Source organism: Aulonocara sp. 'chitande type north' Nkhata Bay, linkage group LG15 (genome assembly GCF_057382095.1).
Source record: "Aulonocara sp. 'chitande type north' Nkhata Bay isolate Kocher_YH1m ecotype deep benthic linkage group LG15, A_spYH_male_GT1.1, whole genome shotgun sequence".
Classification (NCBI taxonomy): Eukaryota; Metazoa; Chordata; class Actinopteri; order Cichliformes; family Cichlidae; genus Aulonocara; species Aulonocara sp. 'chitande type north' Nkhata Bay.
In genome coordinates, this window is record NC_141358.1 from 13277914 (window position 1) to 13297085 (window position 19172).

The following is a 19172-nucleotide window of genomic DNA, read 5'->3' on the forward strand; positions in this document are numbered from 1 at the left end:
TGCGAAAAAAACAAAACAAAACTGTAATGGTGTCCATGATGTATGGGGAAGTTGACTTAAAGAATTCCAGTGTACAGTCATGGGATAAACCAGATCACTTTTCCAGTAAACCTTGCTTCTAAGTAAGTGGACCCACTTATTTCAAAGCGGGTCCCTTTAATTCTTAATCTATTTGTAGATTTACAAAAAAAGTTTATACTCAATAACAGATGTAAGAACTCTGTGATAGGCAATTTGCTAGACCCTTGAGCCTCATTGTACCAAAGCAAACACAGTATCTCACATTCCCACTAAACACAATTTAAAATATATGCTTACTTACTGCCCTGTAACTAATTTTATGAAAAAAAATTAATGCATAGATGATGTCAATAGGTTCATGGGCACTTTTCAGAGATGATAGGGAACAAGGTCAGGGAGTACAAGTAACATTTTTACAGTTTTCAAAAGCCTTTCAGAAAAGGTGTCTATTTTAACCATTGGAGGGCAAAATTACCCAGTACATATTTACAGAGGTACAATACAGTTCAGAAAAAAAAAAAATATATATAGTGGATGAAAAAAATTAGGCTTTCTTTCATAAAAAAATGGCTTGAAAATGTCATGGAAGTCTTGTAAAATGCCTACTTTACCTTAAAGATGCAAATACGAGCATCTTATATGACGTAGAGGAGGGGCCCCATTGAGAAGTCATTTAGATTAAGCCCCTCCTATCTCCAGGGCCCCTGAAGACAGTCCTGTCCTACATTACAACTCATTATGTGCTGACTGCATGCAGTATGCACCTCTGAGGATACATCTTGTAATAAACTAACCATTTTCTTCTACAATGATTGTTGTTATTTTATACGCACTTAAAGTCTTTTTTAATCAGGAATTTACTAATGAAACTAGTTCAGATATAACTTTTCCTTGCTTTAAGTTCGACTTGAAAACATTTGCATACACTTCTAGGGGTTTACTGAAAGCTTACCGCAAGCAGACAAGAAGTGAGCATGCGTGAAATGACAGCCTCGTGGAAGAACTGAGCTTTAAGAAGATATGTAACTTCAGTATTATATATAGGGTATAGGTCTAAAAAAAACCCAGACTGCAGCATAGCATCAAACGGTATGTACAGTACTCTTGTGTGCTCTGAAGTACTGTACATCCCACAGACTGCGACGTGCTCTCGCGAGATTTCACAGTCACATGATTAACGAGGAAGTCATAGGATCTCCAGAGTGAAAGCCAGCCAGAGATAAATCAGCTGTGTTTTTCAGCCATGTTGCCGTATAATCTCTACTTGTTTTTTGTTTTCGTAGCGATAGATGTTCCCTCTCTCAAGTGTGGAGACGTGGTACATCTTAGCGCCTCAGAGTCAGCGGACAAACTGGAAGCAGTCCCGTCTTTAAGCACCGCTGCGGTCAGTTCTCCCGTGCCCGCCGTGGACACTGGTTTCTCGTTCAGTCTGCTGTCTTCCTTCCCAGAGGACCTGGAGGTCAGCGACTACTGCAGCGACCTGCTCCACATATTCGGTCAGCGGTATGTGGCCTATGTGAACTGCTTGGTGCCCGCTGCTCGACCCGTCAAAGTATGCCAGAGCTGTTACTCTACTTATGGCAGCGTCGTGGAAATCTACAAAAACATCTCGTCAGATCAGGTATGGGCTAAAGCCATTTTCTGTGTTTTTCTTTGCTATGGAAAAATGTCTCCAGTGTTTGTGTGAAGACAGGCCTCCTCACGCGCATCTGTCGTCAGACACCAGTCTTGTGATGTGATGAGTGTTTGCTGGTGACACATTTGAGGAAACAAGCTTAATCCTCGCAACATCTTTTGCTGACCTGTTGAGATGGAATGGAAACACACATGCAGTACCTGTGCAGGCAGAAGGTAACTCGTGAGGTCCTTTTCAAATGCCCCTGTCTCCTCAGATGGGTCCTGGGAATGTGACCTGCAGGGACAGCCTTCTGCGCAGTGATCGGCTGATGCTGGTTTACCAGCTGTACAGCAATCTGGAAAGTCTGTGGGAAGACTCCAACTGTGCCCGTAAGTCTTCTTCAGAAGTATAAAACACAGGATTTCTGCATTTCTGTGAACTTCTAACACACACAGAGGATTACATCTGGCCTAAAAGTGTGTTTGCTTTGTGGATGCTTTAGTGAAAGTAAACAGCAGATATGTAGAGCTGAGAATCATGTGATTTTCTTTTTAGTTTTTAGAGCCATGTTTGGTTGTGACTACATGATATAATCAGATATAATCAGACAGTTATTTGGGTTGCTTACAAAATATAGTTGCGAGGCTACTTGTAGATCCTCTAAGTAGTCTCGTGTGACACACATTTTGTGTATTTCTGCTGACGTCAGTTTGTGATCTTGGTGATCACTTTTAGAGCTCTGCATGAATAAATGCCTGCTTACATTACCAAACTCTTACACCCATTTATAACGTGCAGTGTTCTGACAAATACCAGTCTGAAAACTAAAGGAAACTGCACTAACATTACACTTGTGATCTGTGGACTCTTAAAGAAACTTTTCAAGAGCAGCTCAAGACTTATTTGTATAGACACACTAGTGGATATTATTGCTGTGTTTTAATAGTTGTATTTATTTGTTGAGTGTTGTTATGAAGCACTTTGTAATCCTTATCTAGAAAGATGCTAAATAAATACAACTTACTTACTTGCACGGTAGACTTTAACATTAATTTCTTCTACTGGCTCAATGCAAAGGCATGTTAGCTCATCCAAGGATCTGACCAATGAACATTCTCAGTGGAACTGGTAGTTATTTCCTCTATTAAAACTTCATGGAAAACGTATCATAAATTCTGCGTTATGACAACCTTAAGTATCTTCAAAAGACAATTCAACACCAAAGCACCAAAATATATTTAACTGAAAAAATTAAATCAGAAAGTCTTGCTTTGTGTTAAATTGTGCAGGCAACAATGAGTGGAGAAAAACAAGACACTCTACCTTTAGCTGAAGTCTGCACACAAAGTCTGCACACGAGTTCCTGTATTTGGTTTGGCACGGCACCTTAGCCATCAGCTATGAAGTGTTTCCTCTTTCCTTTTCTAAAAAGACACTTAAACAAACTTAAACAACTTCAGCAAAAACAAAAGAAAAGCAGCAAGTCTCTACAAACAAGATGCAGGTACTGTTGGATTAATATATTTATTTATTGTTTTGTCTGAATCGTGTTTTTCTGACATTTTGCGTCAGACGTTGACTGCAAACTAACAAAAACTTGGTTCCAAGTGGAGGAAAATAGCTGATGTTACTATAATGCATCTAATGTTTCTGTTTCTATTCCCTGATTTGCAGAATGTGTCACTGGAGACTTGGAGAGCCTGACCAATGACACACTGTACTTCATGTCTACTCTCAATCAAACTCTCACCTGCTTTGAGAAGTATCAACAGGTATTTAGTGAACTGGGCGACGATGTCTGTCTGTCTCCACTGAGTTCATGTTCTGACGTTAGACTGTTGCACTTTTCTTTAGGGGAACCACACAGAGCTGTGCAAAAACTGCAAGAGCGCCTATGGGACACTGAATGTGCTGTACAGCCAAATGGAAAAAAACAGTACTCTGTGTATTGACATAGAGGATGCGGTATGTATGCTGGGAACGGAGATAAGCAGACCTTTTCAAAATGGGAAAAGAGAAAGCTGCACCCTCTAGAGGAATCTGTAGACATCAATAGAGTGTTAGCCCAAAAACTCTCACTTCACCTTTAGCTGGTGACAAAATGAAAGTGTTACCAAGAACTTTTTTGTGTCACTTCCCAAAAGTCTTACCAAACGATATGTTACATGTCAATGTTGAAGATTCATTTTCGACTTTGGACGCAGAGCCCTAAATTAGTTTTTGTTTCAGAAGCTTTCAACCTAATTTTTGGCAGATGAACGCGGATGAATGGCATACAGAACTGGAAACCTAAGAGGGTTGAATTCATAGTAATGTTGTTCTGTTGCTGTAGTCAGCTGAATATTGTTATTGCCCTGTTTCAGATGAATATGACCCGCAGACTGTGGAGTAAGAATTTCAATTGTTCCTTCCCCCGGGAAGAGAATGTGCCCGTCATCGCTGTGTCCAGCTTCATGCTCTTTCTGCCCATCATCTTCTACTTGAGCAGCTTCCTTCACTCTGAACAAAAGAAACGCAAGCTCATACACCGTGAGTAACCAGCTTAATTCGCCCATTGTCAAACACAGAGATTTTTTTAGGGAGGGCTTGGGGTCTTTGTAGAGGGGAAAGACTTCACTATCTCTGATACTGGGGGTTTGGCTCTAGATCATACACAATGTTTGAGGATTTCTTTTTTTTGTGTGGAAGGGCGGATTCTGGTAGCCTTGAAGTGTTTAAGGGAATTTCTCAAGACTCAAACATATTTAAGGCAGTGGCTGTGGGATGGATCTGTAGAAGAAGAATAACATAAAAACAAAGGGGTAAATTTAAAAGATGATGAGATGCAAGAATTATCCTGTGCTCAATAATAGCAGCTTGCTTAAGTTAGATTGATAAATAAGTAAAATTGCCTTTATCTTTTTTTATTATTTTAATTAAATAATCATACATATCGCAGATTCTTGATATGAAACAATTGGTTTTTATTCCAGACTCATGCGCAATAAAAACAAGAGAAACAGATAAAACACAATGAATAAAATAAAGATAAAGTAAAAGTAAAACCAAAAAAACTTTCCCACAGAGAAACCAGTCTCTTCACAGCAGATACTGGTAAGGTGGAAACATTAAGCCCCCACTGATCTCATTCTTAGAAGTACTGATATAGATTAGGTTTCATTTAATGCAGATTTAAATGAACAGACTCTTGCAGCTACAAAAACTTAATTTTATGCAACACCGCCTTGGTCTCTTAAGTAATAATCTCAGTCTCTCATTGCCTTATAAGCAACATGAAGTTTGTATAAACTTGCTTTCTTGTAGTTTGTCCACACGTCTGCACATAGAGCGAAGTTTGCAGAGTGTTTCACTCCTAAACCTGAAGAGTAGGATGCATTTAAATACATCATTAGTTATTACCTATAAATATTTTCGTCATCTGTCATTTGAGTTGTAATAAAAATTTAAATTCAATTTAAATTTATGAAATCTCACATTTTTGTCCTCCTTGGAGACTTTGTACCTCACATGTTCCACACCATGAGCTGCTTGAGACCACCACTAATAGGACTAAAGACCACACAATCATCTGCATACATAATAGAGTTCACTACTATAAATCATGCACCCAGTTTTACAGGCTTGCAACTTCTTCAAAAGCTCATCAGCATGAAGATTAAAATAAGTGGGGGAGGTGACAAAATTCCTCACTCTTGACTTTCCTTTTTTTTTTTTTTTTTTTTTTTATTAATATTTTTGGATGGACAGAAACATTAATAAATAAATATACAACTGCAATAATCATACTGTCAGTTCTCTGTCCATTTCTAAACAAACAAACAAACTAAGACAAGCAAACAAACAACACACTAACAAAAAAAAAAAAAAAAAAAAAAAAAAAAAAAAAAAATTACATAAATAAATAAATAAATAAAATAAATAAAACCCAGGAGAAACAAAATAATACACCGCCTCCTGGAAAACATCAGCAAAAACAAAAACGAATAAGGGTAAAACCCCCTGGTGCAAAAAAAAAAAAAAAAAAAAAAAAAAAAAAAAAAAAAAACAACAACCAAAATACCAATGACACATGAAATATCCCTCTAAGAGACCATTTATCATAATGTCTAAGAGACATTGTCAATGTACCGCAAAAAGGGACCCCAGACCTGCTCAAAAATATCTTCTCTTCCCTTCATTCTATACATAACCCGTTCATATGATGCCATCCTAGACATTTGTTCGGTCCATTCCTTGAAAGAACAGGGGCTGGATGACTTCCAATGCCTAAGAATTACCCTGCAACCAGTTATAAAAGCCAGACGCATCCACAATCTCTGTTTTTTTGAGAGAATGTTATCGTCAGGTAGTAGGCCCAGGACGCATATAGCTGGAGATTTAGAAAGATTAAGTTTAAAAATATCATTCACCAAGTTGATGATCCCATCCCACAAATAATCATTTTTCCGACATGTATACAACATATGAACTAGAGTCCCGACTTCCTGCTGACATTTCCAACAAATGTCCTTATCTGCGAGCTTCAACCTGACTAATTTACTGGGTGTCCAATAGTTTCTGTGAAGCAACTTGTACTGGATAAGTTGAGACTGTGTTTCAGGTGAGCAAACATACCATGATGAGATCAGCATCTTCCAACTGTCCTCTGAGATCTGGATACCCAGATCTTTCTCCCAACACCGCCTCAGTCCCCCCAAACTGGGAGCGTGTGCCTCTCTGAAGCTCCCATAAAATTTAGATGCCCTGATTCTGTTATTGTCAGGGGTTGCAAACATCTTCTGAACACTAGATGGAGGGTCTAGATTATTTTTCAAAATGGCTTTAATACAATGTCTTATTTGAAAAAACCTCCAAATTTCCCTTGGATCCAAATTGAATTCTCGTCTGATTTCTGCAAACGATTTCATGCCAGTCTGCCCAAATAGGTCCCCCATCTGATTAATACCTGTCCTAGCCCAGGCCTCCCACCAGACCGGTTTCTTACCTATTAATACTTTCTTATTATACCAAATAGAGGCTCTAGCGGTGAGATAAGGGCTGCTGTTGGTATATTGGTGAGCTCTAAGCCAGGTCTCTTGCATGAAAGACAGTACTGGATCTTTAAACGGTACTGGCCTTCCCTTCTGAGTAAGGAAGGCCTCTAAAGACGAAGGGGCCACAAGACTTTCCTCAATCCCAACCCATGATGGCTTATCAGTAGAGGAATTATGTATCTTAACTAACTGAGAGAGGGAGAAAGCATAATGATACCAGACCATCTTAGACAATGCCAACCCACCACTCTCTTTAGCAGCATATAATTTAGACCGATTGAACAATGGCTTTTTACCTGCCCACACAAAACCCTCTACACATGTATTATAAAGCTTTAGCAAATTATGTGGGACTGCTATCGGTAACATGTGAAGAAAGTACTGAAGTTTAGGGGCAATAATCATCTTCACCAAATTAATTCTGCCCAAAAGGGACAGATTTATTTTAACCCAATTCTGCAACAGCGAACGGATGTTTTGAATCACTGGGGAAATATTTACTTTCATTATGTTGTCTAAACCAGGGGTCAATTTAATCCCCAAATAAGTCAGACCCTCGGGCTTCCACTTGAAATGCCATGAACTCCTCATAACAGGCGGACACAATTTAGAAATAGGCATAGCTTCAGACTTAGACCAATTTATAGTGTATCCAGAGATTACAGAGAAAGAATCAATAATTGAGGAAATTGCAGGAACGGCCTGTTCTGGGTTAGTTGAAATCAGTAAAATATCATCTGCATACAAAAAAGTTTTATGTTCTTCTTGACCCAAATCCACCCCTCTAATTTTCTTACATTCACGTAAAGCTATGGCTAAAGGCTCCAAAAACAGAGCAAAAATGAGAGGTGATAAGGGTGAACCTTGTCTAGTACCCCGACTTAACGAAAATGAGGGTGACATTATCCCATTGGTAATAACTGTAGCCATTGGATCTGTGTATACCACCTGAATCCACTGCCTAAAAAAGGGACCGAAACCAAATCTCTTCAAGGTATGAAACAGAAAAGGATACTCAACTTTATCAAATGCTTTCTCTGCGTCCAAAGAGAAGGCAACGACAGGGTCTAGCTTAGTCCTGCTCTTCCAGAGTATATGCAATAACCTACGTAGATTATCCGCAGAGCTTCTATTTTTCACAAAACCGACCTGATCCCTATGCACCAAATACGGAAGAACTTTTTCAAGCCTAAAAGCTAATATCTTAGAAATAATTTTTTCATCCACATTAATTAATGAAATTGGGCGATAATTCCCACAATGCTGTGGGTCTTTCCCTTTTTTATGTAATAACGTGATCACTGCCGATCGCATACTAAACGGTAGTCTCCCTCTTTGAAACGCATCTTGATATACCGACAGTAGTCTTGGAGCTAGTTCGTCCACAAACACCTTATAAAAATCTGATGGAAATCCATCATTACCTGGAGATTTACCCTCTCTAAGGCTGCCGATTGCCTGCTTAACTTCAATTAATGTAATCTTACCTTCTAATATACTTCTTTGATCTTCCGACAGGCTGGGAATTTTAATAGAAGAGAAGAAATCTGACAGCCTCTGTTCCTCCACCAGTCCATTAGAAGTGTACAGCTCCTGATAATATTTAGTAAAAATATCATTTATTTCTTTTTTACTAGTAGTCACCTTATTATTATTACTAGGATCAAAAATAGATGGTATAAGGTTACTAGATTTTATCTGCTTAACCCTGTGTGCCAACATTTTACCTGTTCTCTCCCCTTGTTCAAAGTACTTCTGATTTAGACAAAACATTGCATATTCCACTTTTTTCTCCAATATGCTATTCATCTCAAATTTAAATTTAATTAATTTGTTCCATAAGTCCCTCTCTGGGAGCAACATATGTTGTTTTTCAAGCTCCTTGATATCCTGTTCCAACTTCATCAGCTTATCCCTCTCAGCTTTTTTAATCAAGGAGCAATATTGAATAAGGCGCCCCCTTAAATAGGCCTTAAAAGCATCCCAGGTCATTCCAACGTCGTCAATAGAGCCCTCATTGTACAACCAAAACTCCTTTATCATTTCCCTTATACATTCGCAATGACCCTTATTCTTCAATATTGAGTTATTCAAGCGCCACCTAGGTGACGGTTTAATATTATCAGTGTCAGTAAGTACAAGGTCAATGGGAGCATGATCCGATATAGCAATGTTACCAATAGAGGACCCAATAGTTTGACTTGCCAAAGAACGGGACACCAAAAAGTAATCTATCCTGGAGTAGGTTGAGTGAGGATGCGAAAAAAAGGTATAGTCTCTTTCTTGAGGATGAAGAAGTCTCCATATATCTACTAGACTCAGTTCCTCTGACATCACGTCCACCGCAGCATTTGTTGGGTCCTTGCTTAGTCCAGTACAAGAAGATTTATCCAATAAGACATCCCTGACCCGGTTAAAATCTCCCCCAATTACAATGTGTGTGTTACCTATAGTCCGCACCATGTTACAGACTTCATGAAAAAATTGTGGCTGAGGAGAATTAGGAGCATATATATTGACCAATGTCATTTTCCGCCCCTGTAAACATGCATCCAACACCACCCATCTACCCTCCTGATCTGTATAATGCTTAAAGACCTGAAAATCCAAGTTTCTTCTAATCAATATAACCACCCCTCTTTTTCTAGCCGAAAATGCACTAAAATAAACTTGCGCCACCCAGTCTCTTTTAAGCTTTAATGATTCGGCCTCATCAAGATGGGTCTCCTGAATCAGGGCTATATCAGTCTTTTTCTGTTTCAGATATGTGAGGATTTTCTTCCTTTTACTAACATTATGACAACCCGCTATATTCCACGACACAATTTTACATAACTCCATCACACCATGTGAGCCGAATTATTATACAAATTTATCCAGAAGAATATCCCATTTACCCATATAACAACTCTTAGAGCCAGTAACATGAGACAACCCAATGATCCAAAAATTAGGTCTATACGGGACAGTTGGTACCATACCATCAAAACCAACAACAAAACCAAACACGAGAAAAAAAGAGAAAAAAAAAAAAAAAAAAAAAAAAAAAAAAACAAACAAAAAAACAAAAGAACATGAAAACATAAAAAATCGCAGGTCCGTGGCACTCAAAAAAATTCCCAGATGGTGTCCCTCCTTACGTCTCCCCCCCCCTCAGAAGTAGACCAACCCATAGCTTATCAAATCCTCTTAATCTACATCACCCGGAATGTTAACCAAATCCAGGCCGCTTAGAAATTGCTTAGCCTCAGCTGGGTTGGAAAACTGATGATACTGGTTATCCACTGAAAAAGTCATAACAGCCGGAAAACGAAGAGAATAGCCAATCTTGTACTGTTGCAACAAGCGGCGCACCTCATCAAACTTCCTGCGTTTTTCTTGTACCTCCTGAGCGTAATCCTGGAAAAAAAGAACTCTCATGCCTTTCCAAACGATCTGCCCCTTTTTTCTGGCAGCCGCCAGCACGGACATCTTGGCTTTATCCCGTAGGAAGCGAACAATAATGTGTCTCGGTCTGGAGTCCGCAGTGGGCTTCGGAAAAGCTGGCCCCACTCGATGGATTCTATCTATTTCGTAGTAATCTCCCATCTCAATGTCCAGAGCCTCAGACAGCAGATTCTTCACGTAATCCTCAATATTACTGCCTTCGGATCCTTCTCTAATACCCGATATTCTAATATTCTGGCGCCGTGAGGAACCCTCAAGCGCCGTTACTTTTTCCTGCAGCCGCTGGTTCTGTATCTTCAAGATCTTACATATTGAGCTGGCTTTAGCCTCTTCGTCCTCCAATCGAGAAATTCTTGTCTCTGTTTCATCCACTCTCACACCCAAACTGTTCACAGCTTCCTTGAGAGACTCGATACCACCTTTCACCGCCGTCATGTCTTGTGCTACCTGCTCAAGCAGAGATCTTATAGAAGTCAGCTCGGCCGCCACACCATCTTGGGAAGGACACCTGGCATCGACTCCATCAGGTGTCTCCGCCATAGTAGTTAGTGAAGTAGCCTGAGTGTTGTGTGTTTTTCCTCGCGGCATAATCGAATCGTTGCGTAAAACGTAATGATTCTTCTGACTCCTTCCACTGAATTTACCAGGGCAGATCCCAAATAAGACAAATAACCGGCTCTGACCTATTTTTAACGAGGTTTCGGGGGAAGAGGAGTGCGCGTCTCCAACTTAAGCTGCCATCTTGGGCGGGCGTACCACGTGACCACTCTTGACTTTCCTAACTCCAAACGAGGTTTGTGTAGATCACAGGATCAGTAGTTGGTTCTCTAGCCGGTAACTGAAGATTGCCTGATCATCGGGTTGAATAGGAAAGTGTCGTTCCAGTCATCCTCAGATTGTTGGATCTACTCCACATTTTATAATACTGACTCATCTACATCACAATTGCCTCCTGTCATTAACGAACCTAAGCCACTAATCTTAAATCAAAGCATTTTTTGTGTTTAATACCGTTTCCTAATACTCAGAATTAAATCTCTGCAGTGTGAAATTATTTTAGTGCTTGGGTAACATTTTTGCAAATTATGTCCTTAACAGTTGACCTGTTAGACACTATATTACAATTATTTTTTTTTTATCAGTGCTGTTTGTGTGCATGGCATTGTCTCTCAAACACAGCTCCTGCTCCATGACAAGTTTTGAACCTGAGATCTTTGGTGAACACTTGTATAAACAAACCTAATAGGGAAAAGTGAAAAAAGCTGACCATTTCTGGGATATACTGTGAACAAGATTCATCACAGTCAGGCTTTCTTTCTTTTAGCTTGCTTGACAAAATCTAAAACCACCAGGTAGAGATAACAGGTATAACAATGCTGGTTATAAACTTTCTCTGCTTCAGGCTTTATGCACACTCACAAAAAAGAAGCATTTCATGGATCACATGATTCTTTTTCCACCTACTTGTATCAGAGGGTGGTAAAATGGTGATTAAAAATTTCTAAATGTAAAATATGAGTGAAATGTAACACCACTGCAAATAATATGAGGCTAATGCTACATAAAGTAGTGAATCTTAGGATTTATCACAACGAGCTGTAAAATAAACATTTTAATTCATGTTAGTTAGTTTGCTGTTCTTGTACTGCTGTTCTTTTTGAACTGAATACGCCTCCCTAATCGAGTGCATGTAAAAATTGCTTTAGTTTGAGAGCATATAAACATGAAATTAATTGTATTCATTGATCAGATATTTTTGGTGTGTTTCCTGTGTTCTAGTAGCTGCAGTTTCAGTAGTGTAAACAGCAGATTAGAACCATGTGTCACAACATTTATAGATTAGTATTATTTTTTTTGTATCACCAAATTAATATGTGAACATTTGTGTTAAAATGCAACATACAGTTTGTGCTTTATTTGGTGGTTTTAGTGGTTTCAGTCAGGTCGGATTAAAAACCTGCACATATAAATATCACCATATTCCTCTTGCAGAGAATCTACCTTTGCACTTCAAACAGCAATAGTAACAAAAAGAATAATTTAAAACGTGATGCTTCCAGCTGATTTTAAACTGAAATTTGGAGCTAACCCGCTCCTGACCAGGATATAGGCTCAGCAAAAGTTACCATGGTGATTTAGCCAGTGTAAAAGAGCCAATTTAACTGACACAGAAAACTCTTATTTTAAGATCAACATAGCTCGCTCTCACTTCCTAGTACACCCCTGTCTACTTCTGTGACAATGACCGATGCACAAATATTGTAAGCGACTTCCATGAATAGCAGTTGCAGCACAGCTTAGAGCTGAAGTAGCCAGTGCTTCTGATTCTTTCTGCAAAGTAATGTCCGTTTTCTCTTCACAGCCAGGAGAGCCAAATCAAACACGAGTCTGATGAACATTCAGGACAAACTGAGCTGAAGAGGCTGCGCCTGCCTGGAATGGAGTATTGATTTTTGGGAGTAACTTTATCATCTCACTGCCTTGTGCCTGAAATTTGACCAAATCTGAAGAACTTAAGTGCAGCCTGCTCCACTGTTTTCAACAGGCTGTGATATCAAACAGTATTAAGAGGACTTGTTCAGATCTTTCAATTGCAATATTTTTTTTTATTGCACTAAAAGGACTTTGGAAAGGTGATAGCTTTTATATCTTTCTAGTTAATTTTGTTGGGATACCTGGAGAAAAATCCACAGTTACACCACATTTACATTCTGCTTTATTTTGTAAACTTTAACATTAGGGATTTCCATAAAACAGAAATAAGTAAATCATGTAAGTCTTTGAACTTGTAATCACGTGGTCGCTCGTGTTGCACAGTACGCTCTTAATCCACAGGCAGCACTGGCCTCTCCTTCCTTTTTAACTCGTTAACAATCTTCAGGTTGTTCACCGTATCCTGCTGTCACGGGAGTGAGTGGTTGAATGCAATACGAGTGTGTGCGCGTGTCTGTGTGTGCGCGCGCCTGCATGCGCTCTATTTATGGATTGAGAAATGGGTTTTCTGTCTCTAATGTATGTCCAGAAGAGAGATACAAAAAAAGAAGCACTTGATGTCCATTACTGGTGATGTATCTGCTGTAAGAAGAAGAGGGGTGCACATCAGCGGGAGGGGGAGTAAATAAAGACATAAAACACATAATGGAAGAGCACTCCACAGGACCACACTGTGATGTTACCTGTTTTCTAGTTGGTGTTTTTTGTTTGTTTTTTTTTCGTGGTTGCATAAAGCTTTTAATGCGCTTTGTTGTCATTTTTCCACTGATGTTTAACTTAATTTGTTAACAGGTTTCTGACTGCTCATGAAAGCGGGTTGATGAAGTTGCTGTGAAGTAATGTACACCTTAATTTTGAATGCAAGAGCTCAAATAAAGAAATTCCCATCACAGACACAGCACAGGTGGTTGTATAGCAATTTAACTACAAATCCTTAGGTATCAATGGCTGTTTAGTTTCATTTAAAGTTTTTTAATCAGGTATTTAAATGCATTTACAGTTTTCCATCATGTGTGCATTTCATTAACATTTTTTTTTCTTCTCATTGACTACTTTTATTTTTGCTGCATGTGTACTTTCATTGGCACTGTGACACAAGTTACATTACGCCTAATGAGTACAATGTCATGCTGTTGTTCGAGCAGTTTCTTTACACAGCAGTGGCCCTTGTTCTCAGGTTACGTGGCCTTGTGTTTCTTGCAACGCAGCTTTTCCCTCCGTCATTAGCAGCTAATCTAAACGTGGGATAAGGATACTTGGCCGAATAATCGCAGCAACACATCCGTTAAACTCCTTTGGCTTTTTGGTATTATGGAGTGGAGCCACTGCTGGCTATCAGTGGCTCGAGCATTATGGAAATTCTGAGTCATGTGGTCCGGTTGCGGCCAGCGGAGCAGCTAAAAAGCACAGGGAGGGCGGTGTGGGTTTTGTCATTCGTGCCCCGGAGTTTAAGAATGACAGCTTTGACTGCCGTTAAGCCTCGTAGCTTTTCGGAGGCGTACTGAGGCTGAAAGTCAAGAAATGGGCCGGAGGTTGCCACGTGAAGGAGAAGACCGATGGAAAAGCTGAACTTGTTGTGAAGTTTAGCTGAAAGATCTTGTGCTTACTACTGAAAGTGGAGAAATGCAAAACAATCTCCACTTAGAAGAAGTTAATAGCCAGCTGCAGTTTGGATGCAAATGCTGGAGAATGTGGAGAACGCCACCAGATACCTCCTAATATTTTTGGAGTGTTACTATCATAGATGTCTCCAAAGGAAGTGCATTAAACCATGGCCCTACATAACCTTTAACTGTAACTTTAATAATTCTGTTCTCCGTTACGTTAAAATATATGCAATATGTATGCACCAAGCACTATGATAAAAGTACATTTCACACCCAAAGCGAGGTTTAGAGGAGTAATACTAACCTATCCAGCAATTACATTTTTTACACTTTTAAATATTCAAATATGATAATATAAGTTTCACTTGTTCAAATGTCATCTTTATTAACATATTAATAGATTTAGATTTTTGAATTTAAAAAAAAAAAAACTATACATACGCATATAATTTTTTATAAATATTATACTTTAGAAAAAATATTTGGTATGCTCATGTTTAAATTTTGAATTTTAAAAACTTATTTACCAAATTGTCTTTGGTTCACAATAGTCATAAATCAATTCATAAAAAATAACTGATAATAATCAACACACATTTATAAAAATAAATACATAAAACTTACATAATCAACAACATATTAGTGTACTAAGCATAGTTTAAATGAAGTCTGCAGATAAGTGTACCTGTAAACTTTAGTGCTTAAGTAAATGTACTGAATTCCCACCACATCCCAATCCTACATTTTATCTTGGATTATAAAATTACTTGCAATCACTGTGTCACTGTAAATAAGGCTGACAAACAAATGGCTTTCAACACTGGAAATGGAAAGTAAGTGTGCAACAATAATAAAGATCAATATAACTACAATGAATAAGTAATAACTACTTGCATTACTTCACATTTACACCTTGGCTCTGCATGCTTAATTGGATTAGGATCAAAGCAGATCTACCATGAGGCACTAGGTGTTATGAAGTGCCCTGCTCAGTGCCTGTATTTCGAGAAGGAGCCATACCAGGGTTTAAAAAAAAATCTACTGCCTTATTTTGCTGGCTCTGCATCTCAACAACATTGTGTTTTTTTTCAATGCATGAGTGTTAACAAGCTGAATTTCCTCATCTTTGGTGCCCCGCACTTCACCTTGAGAGACAGAAGTGGTTTAGGTTAGCAGTTTGCTTTGGAGTCTTTATTGTTACTTTGTAAAAGATGGAAGGTTTTTTTTCACTCATTCACTCTCTTGTTGAGCTGACTGCAGTACAGAAAAAAAATCCAGAATTATTCTCAGAGTAATTATGGTCTAATGCCATGCAAAATTATTGTTCACCTAATCCACTCACAAAGGGCTTTGATTTTAAAAATGACTGTGAGAATAATTCTATTGTAAACGTGATGGTTTATGAGGAGGAAATTAAAATGATTTTGTGAAATGACTCATATTCTGATTTTGACTGCTTGGTCCAGTTCTTTTCTGGATTAAAGTCCAAAAAACGAACTGAGGTATGAAAAACTTACATTAATGCCAGCAGTGACTTTACACAGAAATAAACAATTGTGCATTATAAGAAGTTGTATGTTTTTATGGTTTATCTTTTTTTTTTTAATTAATTTTTTTTTTTTTTCCAACAGTCCTAAATGTAAACAGTCATTAGCATTGTTCAAGGAATATCTAATCAACCTGTAATCACTGTTATTTCAGAGTAAAACCATAGAGGTGTGATCTTATAGCTGTGTAATGGAAACCATGAATTTTTATTCTGAAATAGAGTTAAAATTTTTAAATAACTGTAACATTTTATAAATTTTGCTAATATCAACATGTTCACAATAATCTGATACCATAAAGTGACTGACTTTTTTTAATGGACTCTCATTATTACTGTATTTCTTTATCTTGCGTTTTTAGCTTGAATCGACAAGTGTTGATGCGTAAAAATTATGACATAAAGCTAAAAAAAAAGCCAAATTAGCTAAAGAGCAAGATAGTAAGTAGCATTTATTACACAAACTATAATACAATAAACATGTAACATGTTAAAAGAAATTGCACTTGTTTACCTGCAGTAGCCCCGTTACCTCCCTGCGTGCCTTCTTTTGTGTTTCCCACTGCTCTCCCGTCTTTTAATGTTCAAAGACTGAAATTGTGCAGTTAAAGAAGTAGAGACAAAAGATTTGTTGGGGGAAAATTACTGGGCACCTGTTTGCAGTGCATGCTGCACACATGGCAAAAACATACTTCCTTTTGCACAAGTTACCTTGAGACAAGGACAGTACATTTCATGTTTCAACAGTAAGGGGATGCTCTTCATGTTGTTTGTGAATCTGGCCTTCTGTTTTCATTCATTAAATCTCATTTTTGTCCAATTTTTTTGACTAGTTTGCTGTTCTTTGACAAGGTCATGGCCTTTCTGGAGCTAAGCATTGTTGTATTTCTTTTTTTTTTCTAATTTTTTTGCTGTATTCTACAATCATCCTCCTCTCTTTTGTATTCTGTCCCATGCTGCAGTACAGTGAATGTCTCCATCGTTATGGCAATATTAAGAAACTCTTAGTTAGGACTTAAAATGTTATGCAACCCCCACCACACCAACACTCTAAGCTGTCAGTTAGTTAACTGGCTGAAGGTCAGGCTTAGATTATGCCCCTGGGTAATGAATATGACGCTTTGTTGAACAAGAAGTAAACATATGCCCCTGGGGGTAGGAATTAACGGACACACACACACACACACACACACACACACACTCTCTCTCTCTTTTACCAAGCATATGTAGAGTGAATGGGGCTTATTATACACCTGCAAGTGGGGTCAAAGTCTGTCAATCCCTAGCTTATGGTATTATGATAGATTTTAGAATCACTCTCTAATGGCAGTCATTCAGTTTGTAATCTCAGCAGCTTGATGCAAAAGCACTCAACGTTCCAGCTAAGGGTCTGTTGAAAATAAGGCCTTCTCCTCATTCATTCCTCACTTCCCTCTTTCCCAAAGGTCTTATGACAAGTCAGCTGTTAGTGACATCACAGATGCAGGATCATATGTCAGAAACCTTTGCTGCCTGACTTATATCCCTTGCAACCATGGCCACTTGAGGCCAAAAGAGCGGCGAGAGGCCCCGGGGGGTGGAGGCAGGGGCACTCTTCAGAGCAAGAACATCTGACCCGTGTGTGAGTTTGTTTGTGTGGGCAACCAGACTGTGCGCATCTTGTCATCAGCTTGAGAAGACATCTATCATGTGCATGTGTGCATGTGTGTGTGAATTAAAAGTCCAGGTTCTGTGTATGTGAGTATCTGGGTTATGGTGATCGGGGGGCATGACAATTAGTGAGCATGGCCCTTATGAAAAAATATTCAGAAATACTTGTTTGTGGAATTTCAAGTCAAGTTTTGATCACAAGGTAGTAGCTCCACCTAAAGTCAGCTTTGCAAATTACACTAAAGTTCATTATGTGATAATATTTAAATTCTTCTTCTTCTTTTTTTTTTTAGAAAATAAATTAATCCTAAAAAAATTAAGACACCACTTAATACACACACAAAAACCTTGCTAGGTCTCATGTTGATTACAAATTTCACTTTTACAATTGTCTGCTCGTTGTGTCTCTAGCACTGTTCTGATGAGCATGTGCCACGACTGCACAGTTTTTTGACTGCCTGTAACGCTTCACTGGGGAAAATAATCTCATGTCATAATCCGTTTTATGAACCTACAATGAAACTTGGAAGATTATGATGTTACATTTCTTAGAAATGACCCTGTTAGGGAGAGATCATTGCTAATATCTGCACACTGTCCTATAGTATGGAAGTTCTCATCCCCAAAATGATCTGGACCAAGTGTGTATAACATAAGGCCAATCAAAGACTCCAATCTGGCCCACTGGAAAATGAAAAATGATGCAGATTGTGAAGTTCTTACTATAAGTTAAAATTTTGTTTTTACAGCTTTTCCTACTAAAGACTTTCCCTGTGGTCTTTCGTACTACACCATAGTAAATAAGTAATATATAAATATTTTAATGACAGAAATGCTCCTGTTTTTCCCTATCTGGTGTAGAATCTCTATTTTTTATAGAGGAAAAAGGGACATTTTCTTAGTTTCTAAATTAACAAAAAGTTAGTTCTGTTATTTCAGGACAGTCTGGGCAATGAGCTGTCTAAACCTTTTCTGTTTTTAAGTATGCCTGTTTCTTACATTTTAAGACCAAAATCATGCTGACAGATTTCCTCAATTTCTTTATCACATAGAAAAAGGGGAATGCACTTTATTTAAATTCTTTTTTCTTAATTGAACATATCTGAGGGATTCAATAATTAGTTAAACTACTTTACACTGACAGAAAGGCAAGTTTCGCTTGAGGTCAAAGTGAGCTGTTAAATGAGTTGACATTCCTGATCTAGGGCGGTTGAAACCCGATGATGCCGCTAGATGGCAGCACCGAGCCATGTAAAATTTAACAGCATCATAAAAGCTACTCCCCCGGTAGAGTCGCATTTTAAAAGCCCTAAACACAAGGAAAGGGAGTAAGAGAGCTTACTAAATAGAAGCAATCTCTAAACATGATCAGTCATTAGTAGCAGATAGCAGCACAGAATGAAAACAAGAACAAAGCCGGCAGACTGCGCTTTATTAACAAATGAAGGGATTATATTAGAGACACTTTAAACTGTTAACGTCATTATTAGTCTTTCAATGATGAAGGAAGGAATATTCTGATAGGAAATATAAGTGTAATAAGTTGTGAATAGAAAATGAAACAAGTTGTCACAGGCCTCTGTACAAACTAAGTGCAACCAATTATTTAGTAGCTTGTATAACAATCCTCAGCAATGACACTTAAAAAGACACTGAAATAACGACTGTCGCTGTTTTATTTTTGAGTAAAACATATGCACGTTTCCTCTTAAAAAAAACAAACAAAAAATAGGACTTCAAATTAACGAGGGAACCTG

General features: G+C 38.3%; 1 protein-coding gene across 1 annotated transcript; it reads left to right on the top strand.

Annotated features, from left to right (window-relative positions):
- Positions 1-1188: 1188 nt before the first annotated feature.
- On the top strand, positions 1189-13502 carry ostm1 (osteoclastogenesis associated transmembrane protein 1). Its single transcript, XM_086264287.1, has 6 exons — positions 1189-1642; positions 1914-2028; positions 3314-3411; positions 3494-3604; positions 4003-4168; positions 12482-13502. The coding sequence occupies exons 1-6, from the start codon at positions 1265-1267 to the stop codon at positions 12535-12537; spliced, it is 924 nt and encodes a 307-aa protein (XP_086120413.1). The 5' UTR covers positions 1189-1264; the 3' UTR covers positions 12538-13502.
- Positions 13503-19172: the final 5670 nt, after the last annotated feature.

What these genes read in the sequence shown, in the direction of transcription:
- ostm1 (XM_086264287.1), top strand. Translation starts at nt 1,265, where the DNA reads ATGTTGCCGTATAATCTCTACTTGTTTTTTGTTTTCGTAGCGATAGAT. An exon ending in AAAACATCTCGTCAGATCAG is followed by an intron (nt 1,643 to 1,913) that starts GTATGGGCTAAA and finishes CTGTCTCCTCAG; the next exon opens with ATGGGTCCTGGGAATGTGAC. An exon ending in GCTTTGAGAAGTATCAACAG is followed by an intron (nt 3,412 to 3,493) that starts GTATTTAGTGAA and finishes ACTTTTCTTTAG; the next exon opens with GGGAACCACACAGAGCTGTG.